Source organism: Caretta caretta, chromosome 4 (genome assembly GCF_965140235.1).
Source record: "Caretta caretta isolate rCarCar2 chromosome 4, rCarCar1.hap1, whole genome shotgun sequence".
Taxonomy (NCBI): domain Eukaryota; kingdom Metazoa; phylum Chordata; order Testudines; family Cheloniidae; genus Caretta; species Caretta caretta.
The window spans coordinates 89448450-89468816 of NC_134209.1; the positions used below are offsets into that span (position 1 = coordinate 89448450).

The window sequence follows — 20367 nt, forward strand, 5'->3', positions numbered from 1 at the left end:
CTGTTATCCCCAGGATGTCATTAAACCAGTTACACACATGAACGTGGATCCATACAATTACTTTTGATGTTCTAATGTACTACAAAGAAAATTACCAATATGCAAGCAAAAATGGATTAGAAGTTGCACTCTATTAGTTATGTATTGATTTTTATTTATTTATTTGGTCAGATAGTGCTTGTTATCTTGTGATTAAAGCAGGCGGGCTAGGGGCCACCTCAGGTCTCGTGAGTTCTACTCTCTGTTCTCCCACTGACTCATTACGTAGCACTGTGATTCGCCTCATCGCCTCATATCTCAGTTTACTGTTTGTTGTTAAATGAGTGTAGTACTGTTTACCTCACAGGCATTTTTTAATTAATTCAGAAAGTGCTTAAAATCCTTGGATGATAATTGCTGCTATTGTAATTGTTAATAATAACATAGTAAAGATTATCTTTTTCTTTCCAGCTGATTGCTTAGACCCAGCCTGTTCCAGTCATGGTGTGTGTATCCATGGAGAGTGCCACTGTAATCCAGGATGGGGTGGTAGCAACTGTGAAATACTGAAGACAATGTGTCCAGACCAGTGCTCTGGTCATGGGACGTACCTTCAAGAAAGTGGTACCTGCACTTGTGATCCTAATTGGACAGGTGCAGATTGCTCAAATGGTAAGAATTAAAAACATTCCCTATGTGTAAAACTCTAAAATATTTTAAATTAATGCATAATCTTGCATTATTGTGTAAGAACCTGATCCAGCTGCCATTGACGCTGTCTTTCTGTTGACTGCAGTGGGAGCAGGATTAGGCCATAAATCACGAGTGAAACATTCAGAACAAATGACCATCTGTTCATATTTGAAAATCAAACAGTTTCTTCACTCAGCTACTAATTGAAGGCATGTTTTGCTGGTGGTTCACAGAAAAGAACAAAATGTTATATGTACCTTCTACATTTAAGATCTGTACTGAAATATTAATCTACATATTTAGAACTGTGTTAATGACGCATCCAGAAATATTTCCATTTGAAAAATCTATTTTTAGCTGCTTGGATGGGCCAGTCCTGTAGTCCTTGTTCAGGCAAAACTCCAACTGTAGTTAATGGAAATTTTGCGTGAATAAGGACTGCATGCTTGGGCCAACAGATCTAGCAGGTAAGGCTTTCTTTAAGGCCAAAACTTGGCATATTTAAGGCCAGTTGCTGGTCTTAGATACATTGGTATAAATTTGGATTAAAATATGGAATTACTATAATTTAGATCAGAATCTGAATTTTAGTCTCAGTCTGAGAGCAACCTTTTTGTGCCAAATTTTGGAAAAAATTACTCCTTTTGTAGCCACATATTTAAAATCTAGATAATTTCTAACTGTCAGATGTGTTTTGTCAAAAAAGCAAATAATTTGTTAATAATCTAACAAAGTAGACGATGCTCTAAATGACGCCTAGACACATGGCCAACTTGAGGGGTGGTGGTTTTATATCAAGTTATGAATGATATTTAACCATTTCTCTGTGAATAACTGCCATTTTGAAAGGCCGTTTGTGTCTATCTATGATATTGATCAACAGTCCTTGAAAGTCATTGGTAGCTCAGGTATCAGATATAGGTATGGATTTTCAAGGGAAGGCAACAGAGTGAGAAAACTGTAGAAGAGGAGTATTTTCCCATATTTAACGTTCCATATATACTTTCAGATTTAGGCATTTACTTTGTGTATGCATATGTATTATCAGATACTAAAGTAATATTTGTACCTCCAAAGAAAAGGTGTTGTCCTCTACTATTCTGCTAATTTTGTTTTTGAATGTCTACTGAGCACAGAAAGCTTTCTGAGCTCATCTGGTATGGCATCCAGGTGCTTAGGTTCTTATAAAAATGACTGTTTGTGGAAAAAGAAAAGGAGTACTTGTGGCACCTTAGAGACTAACCAATTTATTTGAGCATGAGCTTTCGTGAGCTACAGCTCACTTCATCGGATGCATACCGTGGAAACTGCAGCAGATATTACTATGGATGTAGAAGCCCTCTACACCAACATTCCACACAAAGATGGACTACAAGCCGTCAAGAACACTATCCCCGATAATGTCACGGCTAACCTGGTGGCTGAACTTTGTGACTTTGTCCTTACCCATAACTATTTTACATTTGGGGACAATGTATACCTTCAGATCAGCGGCACTGCTATGGGTACCCGCATGGCCCCACAGTATGCCAACATTTTTATGGCTGATTTAGAACAACGCTTCCTCAGCTCTCGTCCCCTAAAGCCCCTACTCTACTTGCGCTATATTGATGACATCTTCATCATCTGGACCCATGGAAAAGAAGCCCTTGAGGAATTCCACCATGATTTCAACAACTTCCATCCCACCATCAACCTCAGCCTGGTCCAGTCCACACAAGAGATCCACTTTCTGGACACTACAGTGCTAATAAACAAGGGTCACATAAACACCACCCTATACCGGAAACCTACTGACCGCTATTCCTACCTACATGCCTCCAGCTTTCACTCTGACCACACCACACGATCCATCGTCTACAGCCAAGCTCTGCGATACAACCGCATTTGCTCCAACCCCTCAGACAGAGACAAACACCTAAAAGATCTCTGTCAAGCTTTCTTACAACTACAATACCCACCTGCGGAAGTGAAGAAACAGATTGATAGAGCCAGAAGAGTTCCCAGAAGTTACCTACTACAGGACAGGCCTAACAAAGAAAATAACAGAACGCCACTAGCGGTCACCTTCAGCCCCCAACTAAAACCCCTCCAACGCATTATTAAGGATCTACAACCTATCCTAAAGGATGACCCAACACTCTCACAAGTCTTGGGAGACAGGCCAGTCCTTGCCTACAGACAGCCCTGCAACCTGAAGCAAATACTCACCAACAACCACATACCACACAACAGAACCACTAACCCAGGAACTTATCCTTGCAACAAAGCCCGTTGCCAACTGTGCCCACATATCTATTCAGGGGACACCATCACAGGGCCTAATAACATCAGCCACACTATCAGAGGCTCGTTCACCTGCACATCCACCAATGTGATATATGCCATCATGTGCCAGCAATGCCCCTCTGCCATTTACATTGGTCAAACTGGACAGTCTCTACGTAAAAGAATAAATGGACACAAATCAGATGTCAAGAATTATAACATTCATAAACCAGTCGGAGAACACTTCAATCTCTCTGGTCACGCAATCACAGACATGAAGGTCGCTATCTTAAAACAAAAAAACTTCAAATCCAGACTCCAGCGAGAAACTGCTGAATTGGAATTCATTTGCAAATTGGACACTATTAATTTAGGCTTAAACAGAGACTGGGAGTGGCTAAGTCATTATGCAAGGTAGCCTATTTCCCCTTGTTTTTTCCTACTCCCCCCCCCCCCCCCCAGACGTTCTGGTTAAACTTGGATTTAAACTTGGAGAGTGGTCAGTTTGGATGAGCTATTGCCAGCAGGAGAGTGAGTTTGTGTGTGTGTGTGTGTCCCCGGGGGGGTGGGTAAGGGGGGGTGAGAGAGCCTGGATTTGTGCTGGACATGGCCCACCTTGATTACCATGCACATTGTAGGGAGAGTGGTCACTTTGGATGAGCTATTACCAGCAGGAGAGTGAGTTTGTGTTTGTATGGGGGTGGGGGGGGTGAGAAAACCTGGATTTGTGTTGGAAATGGCCCACCTTGATTATCATGCACATTGTAGGGAGAGTAGTCACTTTGGATGAGCTTTTACCAGCAGGAGAGTGAGTTTTTGTGTGTGGTTTTTGGAGGGGGGTGAGGGGGTGAGAGAACCTGGATTTGTGCAGGAAATGGCCCACCTTGATTATCATGCACATTGTGAAGAGAGTTGTCACTTTGGATGGGCTATTACCAGCAGGAGAGTGAGTTTGTGTGTAGGGGGGTGGAGGGTGAGAAAACCTGGATTTGTGCTGGAAATGGCCCAACTTGATGATCACTTTAGATAAGCTATTACCAGCAGGACAGTGGGGTGGGAGGAGGTATTGTTTCATGATCTGTGTGTGTATATAATATCTGCTGCAGTTTCCACGGTATGCATCCGATGAAGTGAGCTGTAGCTCACGAAAGCTCATGCTCAAATCAATTGGTTAGTCTCTAAGGTGCCACAAGTACTCCTTTTCTTCTTGCGAATACAGACTAACACGGCTGTTACTCTGAAACCTGTTTGTGGAAAGTCTGCTATATGGTTCAAAGAAAATATGGATTGTGCACAACTTCTGATGGTATCCATCTTTACACACTACACGTTATTTTTGGTCATTCACTGTCTGGGCTCATCTTTTGAAAAGTAGTTGATAGCTGAAATGTAGACAAGTGATCTGTTTCCTGTATATTCAGATATTTCAGTTACTTCAGATTTATGACATAGAAAATAGTTTGTGCAATAAAATGTAAAGGACCCCTACTGAAGTTGTACAAAATGACCTTCAGATATTTAAAGTCAATAAATAAGTAAATCTTACTCATAAAGAAATATTTTGTAAAGCTGCAAAAGGGAGAAGAATGAGTTATATCCATCAGAAAGCTTACAGGGTTGAAATCAACAGAGCTTTCCTCTATCTTCATCAGCAGTTTGTCCATTAATTAGCCCTTCAATTCCACTTCAATTAAATTAACTCTAATTAATAAGTTAATTACAAAGATTGACACATCTTGCTCAAAGCTAGTGTGCTCAAAGCTGATAAACACCTTCACCCAAATGAAAAATTGATTAGATTGAAGAAAAAAGGGGGAACCTCTGAAATAAACTTCTGCCTCTCCTGCAGCTGGGTTGATGTTCTGTAACTCTGAAGTTAATCAGATCATCTCAGATCTTTTAATCAAAAATTTAATTCAAAGTAGATAGAAAATGTTGTGTGGGAAAAACAGCAGAGCTCTCTTGCCCAGTAAACATTCTGCACTATTGCTCAAAAGAAGTGCCATCAAAACTTGATGCTGTGTTGAATGTTTTATAGCACTTTGAGGCAGAGAATTATAATCTATTGGGGGGAAAATACTACTGAATGAAAAACTGGAAACAAAGCCCATATGTAAAACCTTTCAGTCTCTTTTATGAGCTCTCTTTTTATTGCAGTCAAAAATAATTTTAGTTCTTTCTTATTAGGGTGGTTTGCTGTCTTTTACAAGGAAACCCAAACTAAATATAACATTCTTATGAACCAGCATATGATTGTAACTAACTGTATTCTAAGAGACTAAAAAACATCCCTCAGGCTTTTTTTCTGTACTCAGATTCACACAAATTAAGTTTTCCAAAGACTGACTGAATAAAGAAAAAGGATAAATGCAAACTATAACAACCTGAATTATTATCTTGTATTAGTTTTGAGATGTAAGATATATTGTTTGGCCTATGAATAACTTAGGCCTTAATAAAAAGAAAAGGAGTACTTGTGGCACCTTAGAGACTAACCAATTTATTTGAGCATGAGCTTTCGTGAGCCACAGCTCACTTCATCAGATGTGTACCGTGGAAACTGCAGCAGTCTGCAGCAGTCTGCTGCAGTTTCCACGGTACACATCTGATGAAGTGAGCTGTGGCTCACGAAAGCTCATGCTCAAATAAATTGGTTAGTCTCTAAGGTGCCACAAGTACTCCTTTTCTTTTTGCGAATACAGACTAACACGGCTGTTCCTCTGAAACCTGTCATTAGGCCTTAATGTTCTTTTCAATTATTCTACTCGTTATAAAACCCTGTTAGTGTAGGTGACAAGTTGAATACTTTTGTTGGATTTATGCAGGAAATAGCCCGACTTGATTATGTAAAGAGTTGTCACTTTGGATGGGCTAGCACCAGCAGGAGAGTGAATTTGTGTGGGGGGGTGGAGGGTGAGAAAACCTGGATTTGTGCTGGAAATGGTCCACCTGATGATCACTTTAGATAAGCTATTACCAGCAGGACAGTGGGGTGGGAGGAGGTATTGTTTCATGATCTCTGTGTGTATATAAAGTCTGCTGCAGTTTCCACGGTATACATCTGATGAAGTGAGCTGTAGCTCACGAAAGCTCATGCTCAAATAAATTGGTTAGTCTCTAAGGTGCTACAAGTACTCCTTTTCTTTTTGCGAATACAGACTAACACGGCTGTTACTCTGAAACCTGTCATTATTTTTAATAGTCTTTCTGTTTTTAAACCAGACTGCCTAAAGCTGTCATTTCTATAAATTTACAGAAAGTTTAAAAAAATCTTATATTTAACAGACATGTCAGTGTGTCAGCAATGCACTAATGTGTCTCACTGAGGCTGATTCTTTTTAATGAAAAAATATGTCCGAGATGGCACATTTCAAATTTGAAAGAAACCTGGAGGAAAGGAAAAAAAGCCCCTTTGCTAAACTGAACTTTTGTTCAATTGTAGATTTTTGCCTATAATGTAAATGACCTGTAAGGTACGTGGTACATTTAGTCATTAAAACAATGCCATAAATTCTAATGGGTTTAAATGCATATAATCTAAGCTATAAAAGGTAACTCTTAAGAAATATGTGCTCGCAAAAAATATAATTGGAAATTACTCAGAGCTAACTGACAGAAGAGCTGTGGACATGTAGGCATTACTAAGTCTACTGGGTAACTAATTAAGCATTAGCAGAGATAAAATTCCGTATTCCATATTCTCTTGGGTCCCACCTGAAAATGTTTTAGCAGTAAATTCCTTTGATTTAATTTTCAAAGATTTTGCTTTTCTCCTTCATATGTTGAATTAAAATGTAACTTTGCTAATTAATATGCGCTCTCCTCTTGTTCTTTCTCTCTGTTTCTCCCATCCCTCCTTTTAAATACAGAAATCTGTTCCGTGGACTGTGGCTCTCATGGTGTTTGCATGGGTGGAACATGTCGTTGCGAAGAAGGTTGGACTGGACCAGCCTGCAATCAAAGAGCCTGCCATCCTCGCTGTGCTGAACATGGAACCTGTAAAGATGGGAAGTGTGAATGTAGCCAGGGATGGAACGGAGAGCACTGTACTATTGGTAGGTTAGCTGTGCTTTAATATCTGTCTTCAATACAAAACTGAAAAAGCTAGAATTCCTGGCCTTTTGTGCATCAGAAGTGTAACACTTTGAAGCTTGTTTCTTCAAACAGAATATTTGCACCTGTCAGTGTTTGTAAAGGAACTGATGTTTTAAGAAAGGAAATGATTACATAATGGCTCATCAGTTCTTTACAGCTTGTTTGCCACAAATGGGAGGTGCAAGAATTTCCCTTTCAATCGTTTCCTGTAACTGCCTCCTGTAGAGGAGAAGCTTACATATTTTTTTAAAACTGTAAATAAGTCTTCTGATTTATGCTTTTTTATTTTTATATGATAGTTTTCCAAAAGATGTTACTATGCTACCTTCCCCGCCGCCCCTTTTCTAAGAAGAAAGCCTACAAAACTTACTCTAACCTGAGCCCAAAAATGAAAACACTTACCAAGGTGGTAAAAAAATCTAACTGCCACCCCACCCCCCGAATTATCCTTTTTGTTGACATAATGCATTTCTACTTTACAGTTGTACAAGATATCTGCTAAGCAAATAACATTACATTTAAAAGCACTTTGAAGTGACAAATTCAAAAGAAGCAGTCTTCATTAATCTCTGTATGTTTCCATAATCAAAAATGTTCTATCCTTTAGAAACTCCTGTGCTTTTATCATTGACTTATTTACACCTTGTATATTCCATATAACATAGACAAAAAGCAAAGTGTGTGATCCTTTCCTTCAAATTATATGAAAGATCATTCTCTTTCCTAGAAGTTCATGAATGTGTTTCCAGAAACTTACCAAAGGCCACATTCTGCCTTTGGATGTATACTTTTCCAATCACACAGAATTTGACAGGCATCTTTGGCAGTGAGTAAATGCAGGGATTTGTGTGTGTGTGTGTATATATACTAAAAAGAGCAGAAGAATTAGAAAAAGGGGAAGAAAAGTTGTCACAGAAAAGCAAGTGACACTATTATTTACTTGTCCTACCACAGGACCAAGTAGTCATGGACCAGGACCCCATTGTGCTAGGCATTGTACAAACACAGAACAAAAAAAGATGGTCTCTACCCCAAAGAGTTTATAATCTAAGTATAAGACTGATGGATACAGACAGATATGGGAGTACTAGGAATCAATGAGACACTATGATGAGAATTTTTTAATGAAATTGCAAGTTTGATGATAATAATAGTGTTGATATAATGTACTTAGACTTCTGTAAGGCATCTGACATGGTACCAGGTAACATTTTGAGTAAGAAACTAGAACAATACAAAATAAACTTGGCACACGCTAAATGGATTAAAAACTGGCTAACCGATAGATCTCCAAATGTAGTTTTAAGTGGGGAATCATTACTGAGCAGATGTGTTTCAAGTGGTCTCCCACAGGGATTGATTCTTGGCTCTATGCTATTTAACATTTTTATCAATGATGTGGAAGAAAACAAAATCATCACTTAGAAAGGTTGCAGATGACACAAAAATTGGAGGAGTGGTAAATAATGAAGATGACAGGTTGCTAATACAAAGCGATTGGAATTGCTTTGGAAGTAGGTTGCAAACAAAACATATGCCTTTTACTATGGCCAAATGTAAGGCTGTATATCTAGGAACGAAGGATGTAGGCCATACTTACAAGATGGGAAAGTCTATTCTGAGAAGCAGTGACTCTGAAAAAGACTCAGGAGTGATAACAGATGAACATGAGCTCCAAGTGAAGTGCTGTGGCCAAAAGGGCTATCTGATCTTTAGATGTATAAAGAGAGGATTATCGAGTAGCAGTGGAGGAGTTATGTTCCTTCTGTATTTGGCACTGGTGCAACTGCTACTGGAATATTGCATCCTGTTCTGGTGTCTACAGTTCAAGAAGGATGCAAATTGGATAAACTGATAAATTGGAGAGGATTCAGAGAAGGGCCACTAGAATTATTAACAGATTGGAAAATATGCCTTATTGTGAGAGACTAAGGAAGCTCAACAAAGAGGAGTTTAAGGGGTGACTTGATTACAGTTTATAAGTACCTACATAGGAAACAGTGAGAGACAAGGTAGGTGAGGTAACATCTTTCATTGGACCAACTTCTGTTAGTGAACAGGATAAAATTTTGAGCTTCACAGAGCTCTTCTTCAAGTCTGAGGAAAGGTAACCAGAGTGTCCAAGCTAAATACAAGATGTGACAGATTGTTAAGCGTAAGTGATTCACACATGCTGTAGGACAGTGGTTCTTAAAGCCAGTCCGCCGCTTGTTCAGGGAAAGCCCCTGACGGGCCGGACCAGTTTGTTTACCTGCTGCGTCCACAGGTTAGGCCGATTGCGGCTCCCACTGGCTGCAGTTCACCACTCCGGGCCACTGGGGGCTGCAGAAAATGGCACGGGCCAAGGGATGTGCTGGCCACCCTTCCCGCAGCTCCCATTGGCCTGGAGAGGCGAACCGCAGCCAGTGGGAGCCGCAATCGGCCAAACTTGCGGACGCAGCAGGTAAGCGGCGGACCCGCTGAGAACCGCTGCTGTAGGAGACCACTTAAAATGAAGTGTACGATTAACACCTGTGCTGTTCTAGAGCAATGGAAGGTTAGCAGGGTGTGTTACAAATTGTCATAATGAGCCATAAAACCAGTGTATTTGTTAAGTCCATGCTTTTTAGTGTCCAGCAGAGTTAGGAATTTAAATTCCAGGCTCATCTTTGGAAGGCATTATGCAGGTTTCCTTTGAGAATGAGGACTGAGAGATCAGATATGGAGTGATTGCTTAATGAAAAATGTTTGCCCATCAGTGATACGGCGTTTTTGTCTTTTTATCGTTTTTTGTGTGAGTTCATTCGAGAATGTAGTGATTGTCTGGTTTCACCAATGTAATTGTTGGGACATTTGATGCATTGGATATGGTACACCACATGTTGTGATAAGTGTCTGTAGGACCCATGGATCTTGAAAGGTGTGTTGTGGGGGTATTGATCAAAGTAGTGTGGAGATATGTCCACAGGTTTTGCATCTGTTTTGGCAGGATCTGGTGCCACTTTGAGCTGGTGTATCCTGGTCTATGGGGAGCTTGATTCTGATGAGCTTGGTGAGGTTGAGGCATTGTTTGAAGGACAGAAGAGGGGGTTCAGGGAAGATTTCTTTCAGGATGTGGTCCCCATCAAATGTGGGTTATAATTGTTTGATGATACTCCATATGGATTCTAGTGTGGGATTATAGTGACGGCGAAGGGTCTGCAGTCAATGGCATATTTTTCTGTATTGAAGCAGAGGTCTCCTGCCACATTTGCGTGCCTGCTCCATGTTCCAATCTACAGTACAGTACTAGGTAGTTTTAAGTGCGTATCCCACACTTCCTCTTCAGAGCATGTTCTGTTGTATCCAAGTGCCTGGCTGTAGAGAACAGATTTCTTGGTGTGATTGTTGGATCTCTGGAGGTAACTGTGATGATTCATGGGATTTCCTAAATATAGTCGTATGTAGGGTTCCATTGTTTAAATTGATCATGGTATCCAGGAAGTTGATGATGGACCGGGACTGTTCTAGAGAGATAAACACCACAGCTACAACGACACTGCAAAACATAGGAAACAGAAATTTGATAATAAAGGGCTCTTCAATCTAGCAGACAAAGGTATAATAAGATCCAGTGGCTGGAAGTTGAAGCTAGACAAATTCAGACAAGAATTAAGGTGAGCATTTTTAAGAGTGAGTGTAATTAACGACTGGCACAATTTATCAAGGGTCATGGTGGATTATCCATCACTGGAAAATTTTAATTCAAGATTGGTTGTTTTTCTAAAATATAAGAGCTGTTTAAAACAGGAATTAATTGTGGGAAGTCTTATGGGGTCTGCGTTATACAGGAGGTCAGATTAGATTATCACAATGGTCTCTTCTGTCTTTATAATCTATGAGTCTATGAATATTCTTCCTCTTGATAGGCAGTGGTCTAATCCCACCTGTGAGCTAACTGTTGTCAAGGTTTTCATAGGCATCATGGCAAAGGAGAGTTTTAAGGAGATTTTGAAAGGAGATGAGGTAGCTTTGCAGATGTTTATGGGAAGCTTCTCCCAAGAAGGGAGGGTAGCATGAAGTACAAAAGTGCTTGTATGAAAATTTAATAATTTGCTGATGTAGGCAGACATCATGGACTGAACATACGTGGGAGCTGACATCTCGATAATGAATAAGAGAGAGGCTATTGAGGGCCTTGAAAGTGAAGATGAGCAGTTCATATTTGATGCAATAGAGAAGGGAAACCCAGTGAAGGGCTGCAGTAGGGGTGAGATGGTCAAATTGGTGGGCCTAGAAAATGATCTTTGCTGCAGAACTCTGAATGGATATAATTGAGGCAAGATTGCATTATTCAAGGCCAGACAAAAGGATGCAAAATATTGCAGTAATTGAGACGCAAGATGAAGAGAGCTTGGACAAGGCTTGTTGGGTTTTTTAGATGTGAGGAAAGCCATATCTTAGAGCAGAAAGAGTCAATAAGAACTAGACGTAGGCTAGTAGTGAGGCCCTACAACGTGTTCCAGGTTGAAGAGGACGCACAGGTTATGGACCTAAGTGACAGGATGGTGGTCTTGTCCACATGATTAAAAAGAGACAGGAGGGAGGTTTCTGCAGGGACCTGATTAAGAGCTCTTTTTTTTTTAGACAGGTTCAGGTTTTTTTGACCGCTAGACATCCATGAGGAGATATTAGAGAGACAGGCTGAGATTTTAGTTTGGACAGAAGGAGATAGGTGAAGAATGGGGAGGGAGGTCTGGAGTTGTCAGCATAAAGATGGCAGTTGAATTTGGGCTTGTGGATGAGATTACCCACAAATAAGGCGTATAGAGAGAACAGAGAGGCAACAAGGGCAGAGTCCAGTGAAACCCTTCCAGCAAGTTGGAGATGGGATGAGAAGGACCCACCGAAGCATGTGTTTAAGAAGTGATTAGAGAGGTAGAAGGAGAACAACTTACCTTTCTTTAAAAAATTAATCATAAGAAAAAATGGGAGTGTAAGATAAAGCCTTTACTTAGGTAGCTTTAACTTGCCAAATAGCAATTACTCAGCAGATCACTCTACTGTTGGTCTCACTGACCTGGGCTGCATTACCTGGGTTATAGTTGTACACAGATTAACTGTTCTTGGACAATATTTCCAACACATTAGGCACAAACAGGTTTTTCTTCAGCATTGGGCAAGCAGGTCTGTCTTTTTCAATACATATATTTATTGTGTGGTCGCTGTTGTCAGGAAAATCCCACCTTTGGTTAAAGTTTGATTTGTTTGTGTTCCTTTTACGGTCTCTAAGATTAGTAATGAAGCATCAGGATCATATGCCACACTGATATGTATGTTTTTCTTAGAGATGTTCTCTTTGAGACCCCAGTGTTACAGAGAAATCAGGTCCTTTTCTTGCTCTTAACCAACCGTAGTTCTGTCTTAGGCTATGTCTACCACTGTGAGCTGGGGCATGATTCCCCTGCTCATGTATAATTATATGAACGGGGGAATCACACACCTAACTCATAGCATAGCCATTGTGGAATGGGAATTGATTCTTCCTCAGCCTGGCACGCAAAGAGCCAATGAGCCCTTGTCCCAGCTCCTCTAGGTTATATAACAGCATGGCCACCAAAGTAACAGATTGCAAAGCACAAGTGATATCTGCGTACACAGTACTCCCATAGCCATCCTTTGCCTATAAAACCAAACATTTTTATACCATGTACTGGCACAACTTGCCCTTGGTGGCAAAATACTTAGGTAGTTTGCATTGTGCATGTGGAAGTCTTGCATGTTCCCTTCTGTATTGAAAAAGTAGGAATTCCCTTTACTCACGATTTCATGTGCTGTTCAGCAGCTAGATACTAGGGTAATATACCAGAACCCAGTTTATCAGATCTAATTGGGCCTGGGGCCAGATCCAATAATTAAAATTTCAGATAATCCAGAGACTGGGAAAATGTGAGGCTGCAGCACTGTCTAGCAGCCACCTCGCCAGCTTCTGGACCTGTGCTTAGTGACTGTGCAGTTAATACAGAGAGCCGGATAATGGAGGGTCAGATAAATGGGGTTCTACTGTACATACTTGAGAAATCGACATAGATTAGATATATACACAACTAGCCAAATGCCACCCAAAGTTCACATGCACAAATTCCCATTATTATGTGGACAGATCTATCCACTCGATATTTTGCATCTGTCATGTCCACACTATATCAAAATGATGGGAGAGATATGTGCACATTAATCATAAAGGCATGAATGGAGCCTTTAGTAGGTAAAGGCATTAACTGAACTGTCCAACTCGATAATCTGTTTGACTATCTAAAGAGGTATGGCTTTACATAAAGCATGAGCAGTTTGAGACAGTAAAGTGAAGAATATTCTAAGTGTCTACTGAAAACTTCTGTTTGTCTCTAAATATTTTATTTCTATTTATTTTCAGTTAGCCTACTGGTTGCATTCCTCAAGTTGGCACATATTAAACAGCCAAAAAACCCATTTCTGTGTTTTAAAAAAGATAGTCCTTTGTGGAATTCTCTTCTAATAATATGTTAAACATCAAGTTGTTTATTGAGTTACATTGATTTTCATGTACGTTCAGGCAATTCACATGGAAATTTGGCCTGGGGGAATTCCTAATTCCTTTAAGCTACAAAATACAAGCTATTTGTTTTTATTCTCATTCTTTAGTACATTGGGAAACAAGATCATTAATGATCACAAAGACATGCTTTGTTTGTTGAGACAAAACTTAGACATGCACTGCTCAGCATACCTCTATTAAACACCAAGGTGACTCTGGGGTTTAGGATGCCAAAGATTGGAAAATTGCAAATGAAATACACACAGCTGGGGAGTTAGCTCTTAAACAATATGGAAAAAAATCAAATGCATTATAAGTATGGACAGATATTGGTCTGATGCACTTGATCTTGTTATCTTTGATAAGCAGTCTAGCAAGAGTGATATTTGTTTCAAATAAGTTAGGAGCCCAGAGCTTTCAGTGCTTCCTCCAGCACACTTTTTCACACTAATAGTTTTTTCACAAATTAATAGATATAAAATATATTTGGGTTTTCTAATGTTTTCAACTGTGGAAAGCATTAGCAAGGTTATCAAGAATTTTAAGTAGTGCTTGATGGGAAGGAGCAGCCGGGAAATCTATCAGGGATTGTATTCTCACTTATGTTGGCATTTATACCTTGAAATAATTTTTGTTTCCAGTTATTTAATTTAAATCTGTTTTTCTTAGATAATTTAAAATGAGTAAGGGGTATTGTGATATGTAAGAACCAATATGTAAAGTAAACAAAACTAGCCTTAATACTGACCCTGTTCTTTTGGTTACTTTGACTAACAGGAAAATAGATCAAAGATTAATTTATATGAATGATTTCCATTGGCCCTTTGTAGTTGCACACAGTATCTCACTTAATGCCATACCTGCTCGTGATACACTCATTGTGTGGTCTGTATGATACACGCACAATTCCAAAGATTGATGTACAAGTTGTTCAGCAAGAGTTGTATGCTCAGGTAGGACTTAATCCTGAAATGTACTTAAGTCGATAAGAGTTGAAGGAGCATGGAATCTCCCACAGATGCTCAGCACCTTGTAGAGTTGAGTCAATAAAGGGCAGTGTATGTTCCAAAGCACATTAAGTGCTAAGGAAATTAAAGGATTTCTAAATTACTCTGTAGATTTTTCCCCTTGCAGTGGTAAGATTTTACCTCTGCTTAAATCCACGTGGGAGCAGTTTAGATCAAGGATTATTTTACAACAGAGCCCCAGGCCAAGGCCATGGGAAATTACCTGCCCGATTCTTTAATTGGTCCTGGGTGTGGCATTCATGAGTCTGAGGTCAGAATATGGCCCTTTATTATTTTGTGAAGATCTATTTTTGCCTCTTATGGTAGATTTTCATCCTAAACTAATTCTATTTCTATTCAAATAATTGGTCCCATATTAAAATTTTTGGTGATTTTTTTTGTTTGTTTTTTAAGTATTAAGCACAGAGGCCACCCAGTTTCTGTAATTGTAGTTTGCATATTTAAGATTGGAATTTCTATCCTCAACCTCTACCTTTATCTCTGTGTGAATGCAAGATTGCACATGCACAACTGGACACCAGATAGACTCCTGAGTGAACATTTATTCCTTAATTATGTTTTCTGATTGCAGTTTTGCTAAAATGTTTTTGTTGTTGATGCTTGTTATTGTTATGTTTTCTTTTTATGCCCCGTTCACAATGAGTTCAGTGACCCTCTCCTTTTCGAATATTTATATTGTAAAGTTGGAAGAGAGAGTGTTTGTTTGAAATGGGCTATTATTTCTGTGATAAATTAAGTAATAATCATAGAAATCCCATAAATATGAATACTTTGCCAACTGCTTTTCCATTAAACTCTGCTAGCTGAATGAAATCAGTAAATAATTATGTTGGTGGGGAATCTGTTATATCCAAGTGTTGTATAATGTCTCCGTTTTACAACACAGCTTAATTTTTTCTATACACCAAATTAGTTTTTAGCGTAATCTAAATTGCAAATTGGCCGATTTGCATTAAAACTATGCCTTCTTGTTCTGATTTGTCAACACCTCTTTTTTAAAAAGTCGTTAACATTAAGCATGGGTGGGTAAGACCATCTGTTTATGGAGCTTGCCTGCAGCTCCATCACTTAACACATGAGACAGGTTACAGCTGTTTAATTGTTATGGTGTTGAACGATTATCATTCTGTCCAAAATTAATATTTATATATGTATGCATAGAAAGCATGTGGTTAAACATAAGTGATCTAAATGTGGATTAATGTCATTAAGCATTCATTAATTAATCCCACAGGAGGGCTGAAGTTGGAATAGCAGTATTCACACTACTTTTTTAGTAACTGCATGAGGTTACTTTATCTAATGGGCATAATTGAAATTAGCCTCAAATAATGATGGACAGTAAAAAAATGTACAGCTTGTAATACATTTGTATCCCTATGGGAATCAGGCATTCCTTGTTTTATCTTCTAAGAACTTTTGCAAGATTATTTCCCCTAAAATTCAGTTGTGAAAAGAAGAAAAAGCAGACAAAGTACTTTTTTACTGTTTTCTGTTGCATGAAATCATGAATCAATGTTTAAAAAAAAATAAAACATGGATTTTCTTGAGTAAGATATTGCCACAGGTAGGCCACATTAATTAGATAAACGAGATAGTTGAAAGTTATAGATCTTCATAATTATTAAAAAGAAATGGAAAATTGCAAACAGAAATTAATCCACCTTATGTCACAGGACTAGTGAAAATGAATAGGAACATGATCATGTGCCATGTGGACTTCCATTGGCATCTGTGGGTACTGGATGTGGAGATCTTTGTGAGTATGTGGCCCTAAAGCTAAAGTCAGTATTATGCTCTTTTTCAAGTTGACAATGAGTAGCATAAGCTCAAAAGTACTGAGTGACCCATTGTTTCATGTTCTCTATGTATATAAATCTCCCCACTGTATTTTCCACTGAATGCATCCGATGAAGAGAGCTGTAGCTCACGAAAGCTTATGCTCAAATAAATTTGTTAGTCTCTAAGGTGCCACAAGTACTCCTTTTCTTTTTGCAAAGACAGACTAACACGGCTGCTACTCTGAAAGGCGTACTTAGTTATTCAGTATTCTCCTCTGTAGCATTGTAAGACCTGCCCATGCTTAATTTAATTTGTGTTTAGCTCAGGGCTCATTTTACAACAGATTTCAAATATGACCATAGAGAAAGCACTGCTTTTCTTTTTATCAGATCAGAGTTCAAGTGTAAGCCATATTTTGTCCTCTTGCTCAAAGACCAGTTTGGATACCTGATTGATCTTCCTTACATGTAGGGGAAGCAGATGAGGTTGATCTGAGTTGCGGGGCAGCACGAATAGGAGATATTACCAGCTCCACTGCATCATTTCTCCTTCCACTGATCCTGAGGAAGCTCCTCTGCTGGTGCACCATGTGGCTGAGCTTCAACTGGAAAAGTCAGGGAGAAGATTATTCTTCACAGCATTATTCCCTTTAGCCCCGTAGTTTTGTGCAATATAAAATAGTACTAATTTAATCAAAACTATTTAATACTGGGTGCTCCTCTGCATAGTGAAACCTTGCTGAGGGCGTATGTGGGACAGTGTTCACTCCAAGGGACACCAGGACAGCGTGATTCCTGAGGAAGCCGTGCTGCCATATGAGCTATAGAATCATAGTCTTTAAGGTCAGAAGGGACCGTTATGATCATCTAGTCTGACCTCCTGCACAACGCAGGCCACAGAATCTCACCCACCAACTCCTGTAATAATCCTCTAACCTATGTCTGAGCTATTGAAGTCCTCAAATCATGGTTTAAAGACTTTGAGGTGCAGAGAATCCTCCAGCAAGTGACCCGTGCCCCATGCTGCAGAGGAAGGTGAAAAACCCATAGGGCCTCTGCCAATCTGCCCTGGAGGAAAGTTTCTTCCCGACCCCAAATATGGCGATCAGCTAAAACCTGAGTGTGTGGGCAAGACTTACCAGCCAGACACCCAGGAAAGAATTCTCTGTAGTAACTCAGATCCCACCCCATCTAACATCTCCCCTCAGCCTTCGTTTGGTTAGGCTAAACAAGCCAAGCTCCTTGAGTCTCCTTTCATTCCTCAGATCATCCTAGTAGCCCTTCTCTGTACCTGTTCTAGTTTGAATTCATCTTTCTTAAACATGGGAGACCAGAACTGCACACAATATTCCAGGTGAGGTCTCACCAGTGCCTTGTATAATGGTACTAACACCCCCTTATCTCTACTGGAAATACCTCGCCTGATGCATCCCAAGACCGCATTAGCTTTTTTCACGGCCATATCACATTAGCGGCTCATAGTCATCCTGTGATGAACCAATACTCCGAGATCCTTCTCCTCCTCTGTTACTTCCAAGTGATGTGTCCCCAGTTTATAACAAAAATTCTTGTTATTAATCCCTAAATGCATGACCTTGCACTTTTCACCATTAAATTTCATCCTATTACTATTACTCCAGTTTACAAGGTCATCCAGATCTTCCTGTTCGATATCCCAGTCTTTTCTGTATTGGCAATACCTCCCAGCTTTGTGTCATCCGCAAACTTTATTAGCACATTCCCGTTTTTTGTGCCAAAAAGATTGGTCCCAAAACCGATCCCTGAGGAACTCCACTAGTAACCTCCTTCCAGCCTGACAGTTCACCTTTCAGTGTGACCTGTTGTAGTCTCCCTTTTAACCATTTCCTTATCCACCTTTCAATTTTCATATTGATCCCCATCTTTTCCAATTTAGCTAATAATTCCCCATGTGGAACAGTATCAAATGCCTTACTGAAATCGAGGTAAATTAGATCCACTGCATTTCCTTTGTCTAAAAAATCTGTTACTCTCTCAAAGAAGGAGATCAGGTTGGTTTGACACGATCTACCTTTTGTAAAACCAAGCTGTTGCCGGCACCCAGTGCCGAGAGGCTGAACAACAGCTTGAGTTGGTTCGTTACCCGGTGTGCTGCACCCAATAATCACAATGGGGTGGAGAAGCAGAAAAGTTTATTTGAAGCTTCAAAAAGGTACAGGGAGATTTGAATATCAAATCCTGTACAACAGAGCAGGAAGTTACACAGGCTTTTATACATCCTTTTTCCCAGCATACTTATCCAATAGCAAGCTGCTCCAAGTATCCATATAGCCAGCCAATCCAGTTCCCAGCTAGTTCCCTGATTCTCTGTATCATTTGTTAAACTATACATAAAGCTGCTTTATTCAGCATTGTTCTTCCATATCTCCCCTGTTTGGCCTTGCTTAGTTTCAGGCAGTCTGACTCTGCAACATACTGTTGCAGATTCTCAGCATAACTGCTGTGTGTGCCTCCAGGCGGGGGGGCCAAGGACACTTGGGCCTAGCACGCAGAGCTGCTGCGAGTGCCTCCAGGCAGGAGGGCGGGGGGCAAGGACACCGGGGCCTAGTGCGAGGGGGCTTCATCGACACTCGTGGTCTTCCATCCCCTCGAGTTACCTAGTGGCCATGCCCCAGTGTTCCCAACAATGTTGTATTTTGTCCCATTTTACCATTGACCTCAATGTCCTTAACTACTTTCTCCTTCAAAATTTTTTCCAAGACCTTGCATACTACAGATGTCAAACTCACAGGCCTGTAGGTACCCGGCTCACTTTTTTTTCCTTTCTTAAAAATAGGAACTATGTTAGCAATTCTCCAGTCATACAGTACAACCCCTTAGTTTACCGATTCATTAAAAATTTTTGCTAATGGGCTTGTTATTTCATATGCCAGTTCCTTTAATATTATTGGATGAAGATTATCTGGGCCCCCCGATTTAGTCCCATTAAGCTGTTCAAGTTTTACTTCTACCTCTGATGTGATAATATCTACCTCCATATCCTCCTTCCCATTTGTCGTCCTGCCATTATCCGTAAGCTTCTCATTAGTCTCATTAAAGACTGAGGCAAAGTATTTGTTTAGATATTGGGCCATGCCTAGATTATCCTTAACCACCACTCCATCCTCAGTGTTTAGCGGTCCCACTTCTTCTTTCTTTGTTTTCTTCTTATTTATATGGCTGTAGAATCTTTTACTATTGGTTTTAATTCCCTTTGCAAGGTCCAACTCTACATGGCTTTTGGCCTTTCTCACTTTATCCCTACATGTTCTGACCTCAATAAGATAGCTTTCCTTGCTAATCCCTTCCATCTTCCACTCCTTGTAGGCTTTCTGCTTTTTCTTAATCACCTCTCTAAGATGCTTGCTCATCCAGCTTGGTCTACAACTGCCTATGAATTTTTTCCCCTTTCTTGGGATGCAGGCTTCTGATACTTTCTGCAACCTTGACTTGAAGTAATTCCAGGCCTCCTCTGCCTTTAGATCCACAAGTTGTTCAGTCCAATCCACTTCCCTAACTAATTTCCTTAATTTTTTAAAGTTAGCTCTTTTGAAATCAAAAACCCTAGTCACAGATCTATTTTTGTTTATCCTTCCATTTAGTTTGAACTGAATTAGCTCATGATCACTCGAACCAAGGTTGTCCCCTGCAACCATTTCTTCTATGAGATCCTCGCTACTCCCAAATCTAAAATGGCATCCCCTCTTTTTGGTTCAGCAACTACTTGCTGAAGAAATCCATCAGCTATTGCATCCAGGAAAATCTGAGCCCTATTATTATTACTAGCACTTGTCCTCAGTGTATAACAGGGAAGTTAAAGTCTCCCATGATAACACAATTCCCATTAGTATTTACTTCATTAAAAACATTGAAGAGGTCTCTATCAATATCCAAATTAGAATCTCATCAGAATCTCAACGCACTATCCTGGGGAGGCTCTAGTAGCTTTCTTCCCCAATGTGATTTTTGC

General features: G+C 39.8%; 1 protein-coding gene across 38 annotated transcripts in view; it reads left to right on the forward strand.

Annotated features, from left to right (window-relative positions):
- The window catches only part of TENM3 (teneurin transmembrane protein 3), a 2220601-nt gene that overhangs the window by 2096539 nt on the left and 103695 nt on the right, over positions 1-20367 (forward strand). For all 38 annotated transcript variants that reach the window (XM_075127819.1, XM_075127816.1, XM_075127814.1 and 35 more), the window contains 2 exons: positions 451-651; positions 6810-6995. In XM_075127819.1, coding sequence (XP_074983920.1) covers positions 451-651; positions 6810-6995 — 387 coding nt within the window. The remainder of the gene's footprint in view (positions 1-450; positions 652-6809; positions 6996-20367) is intronic.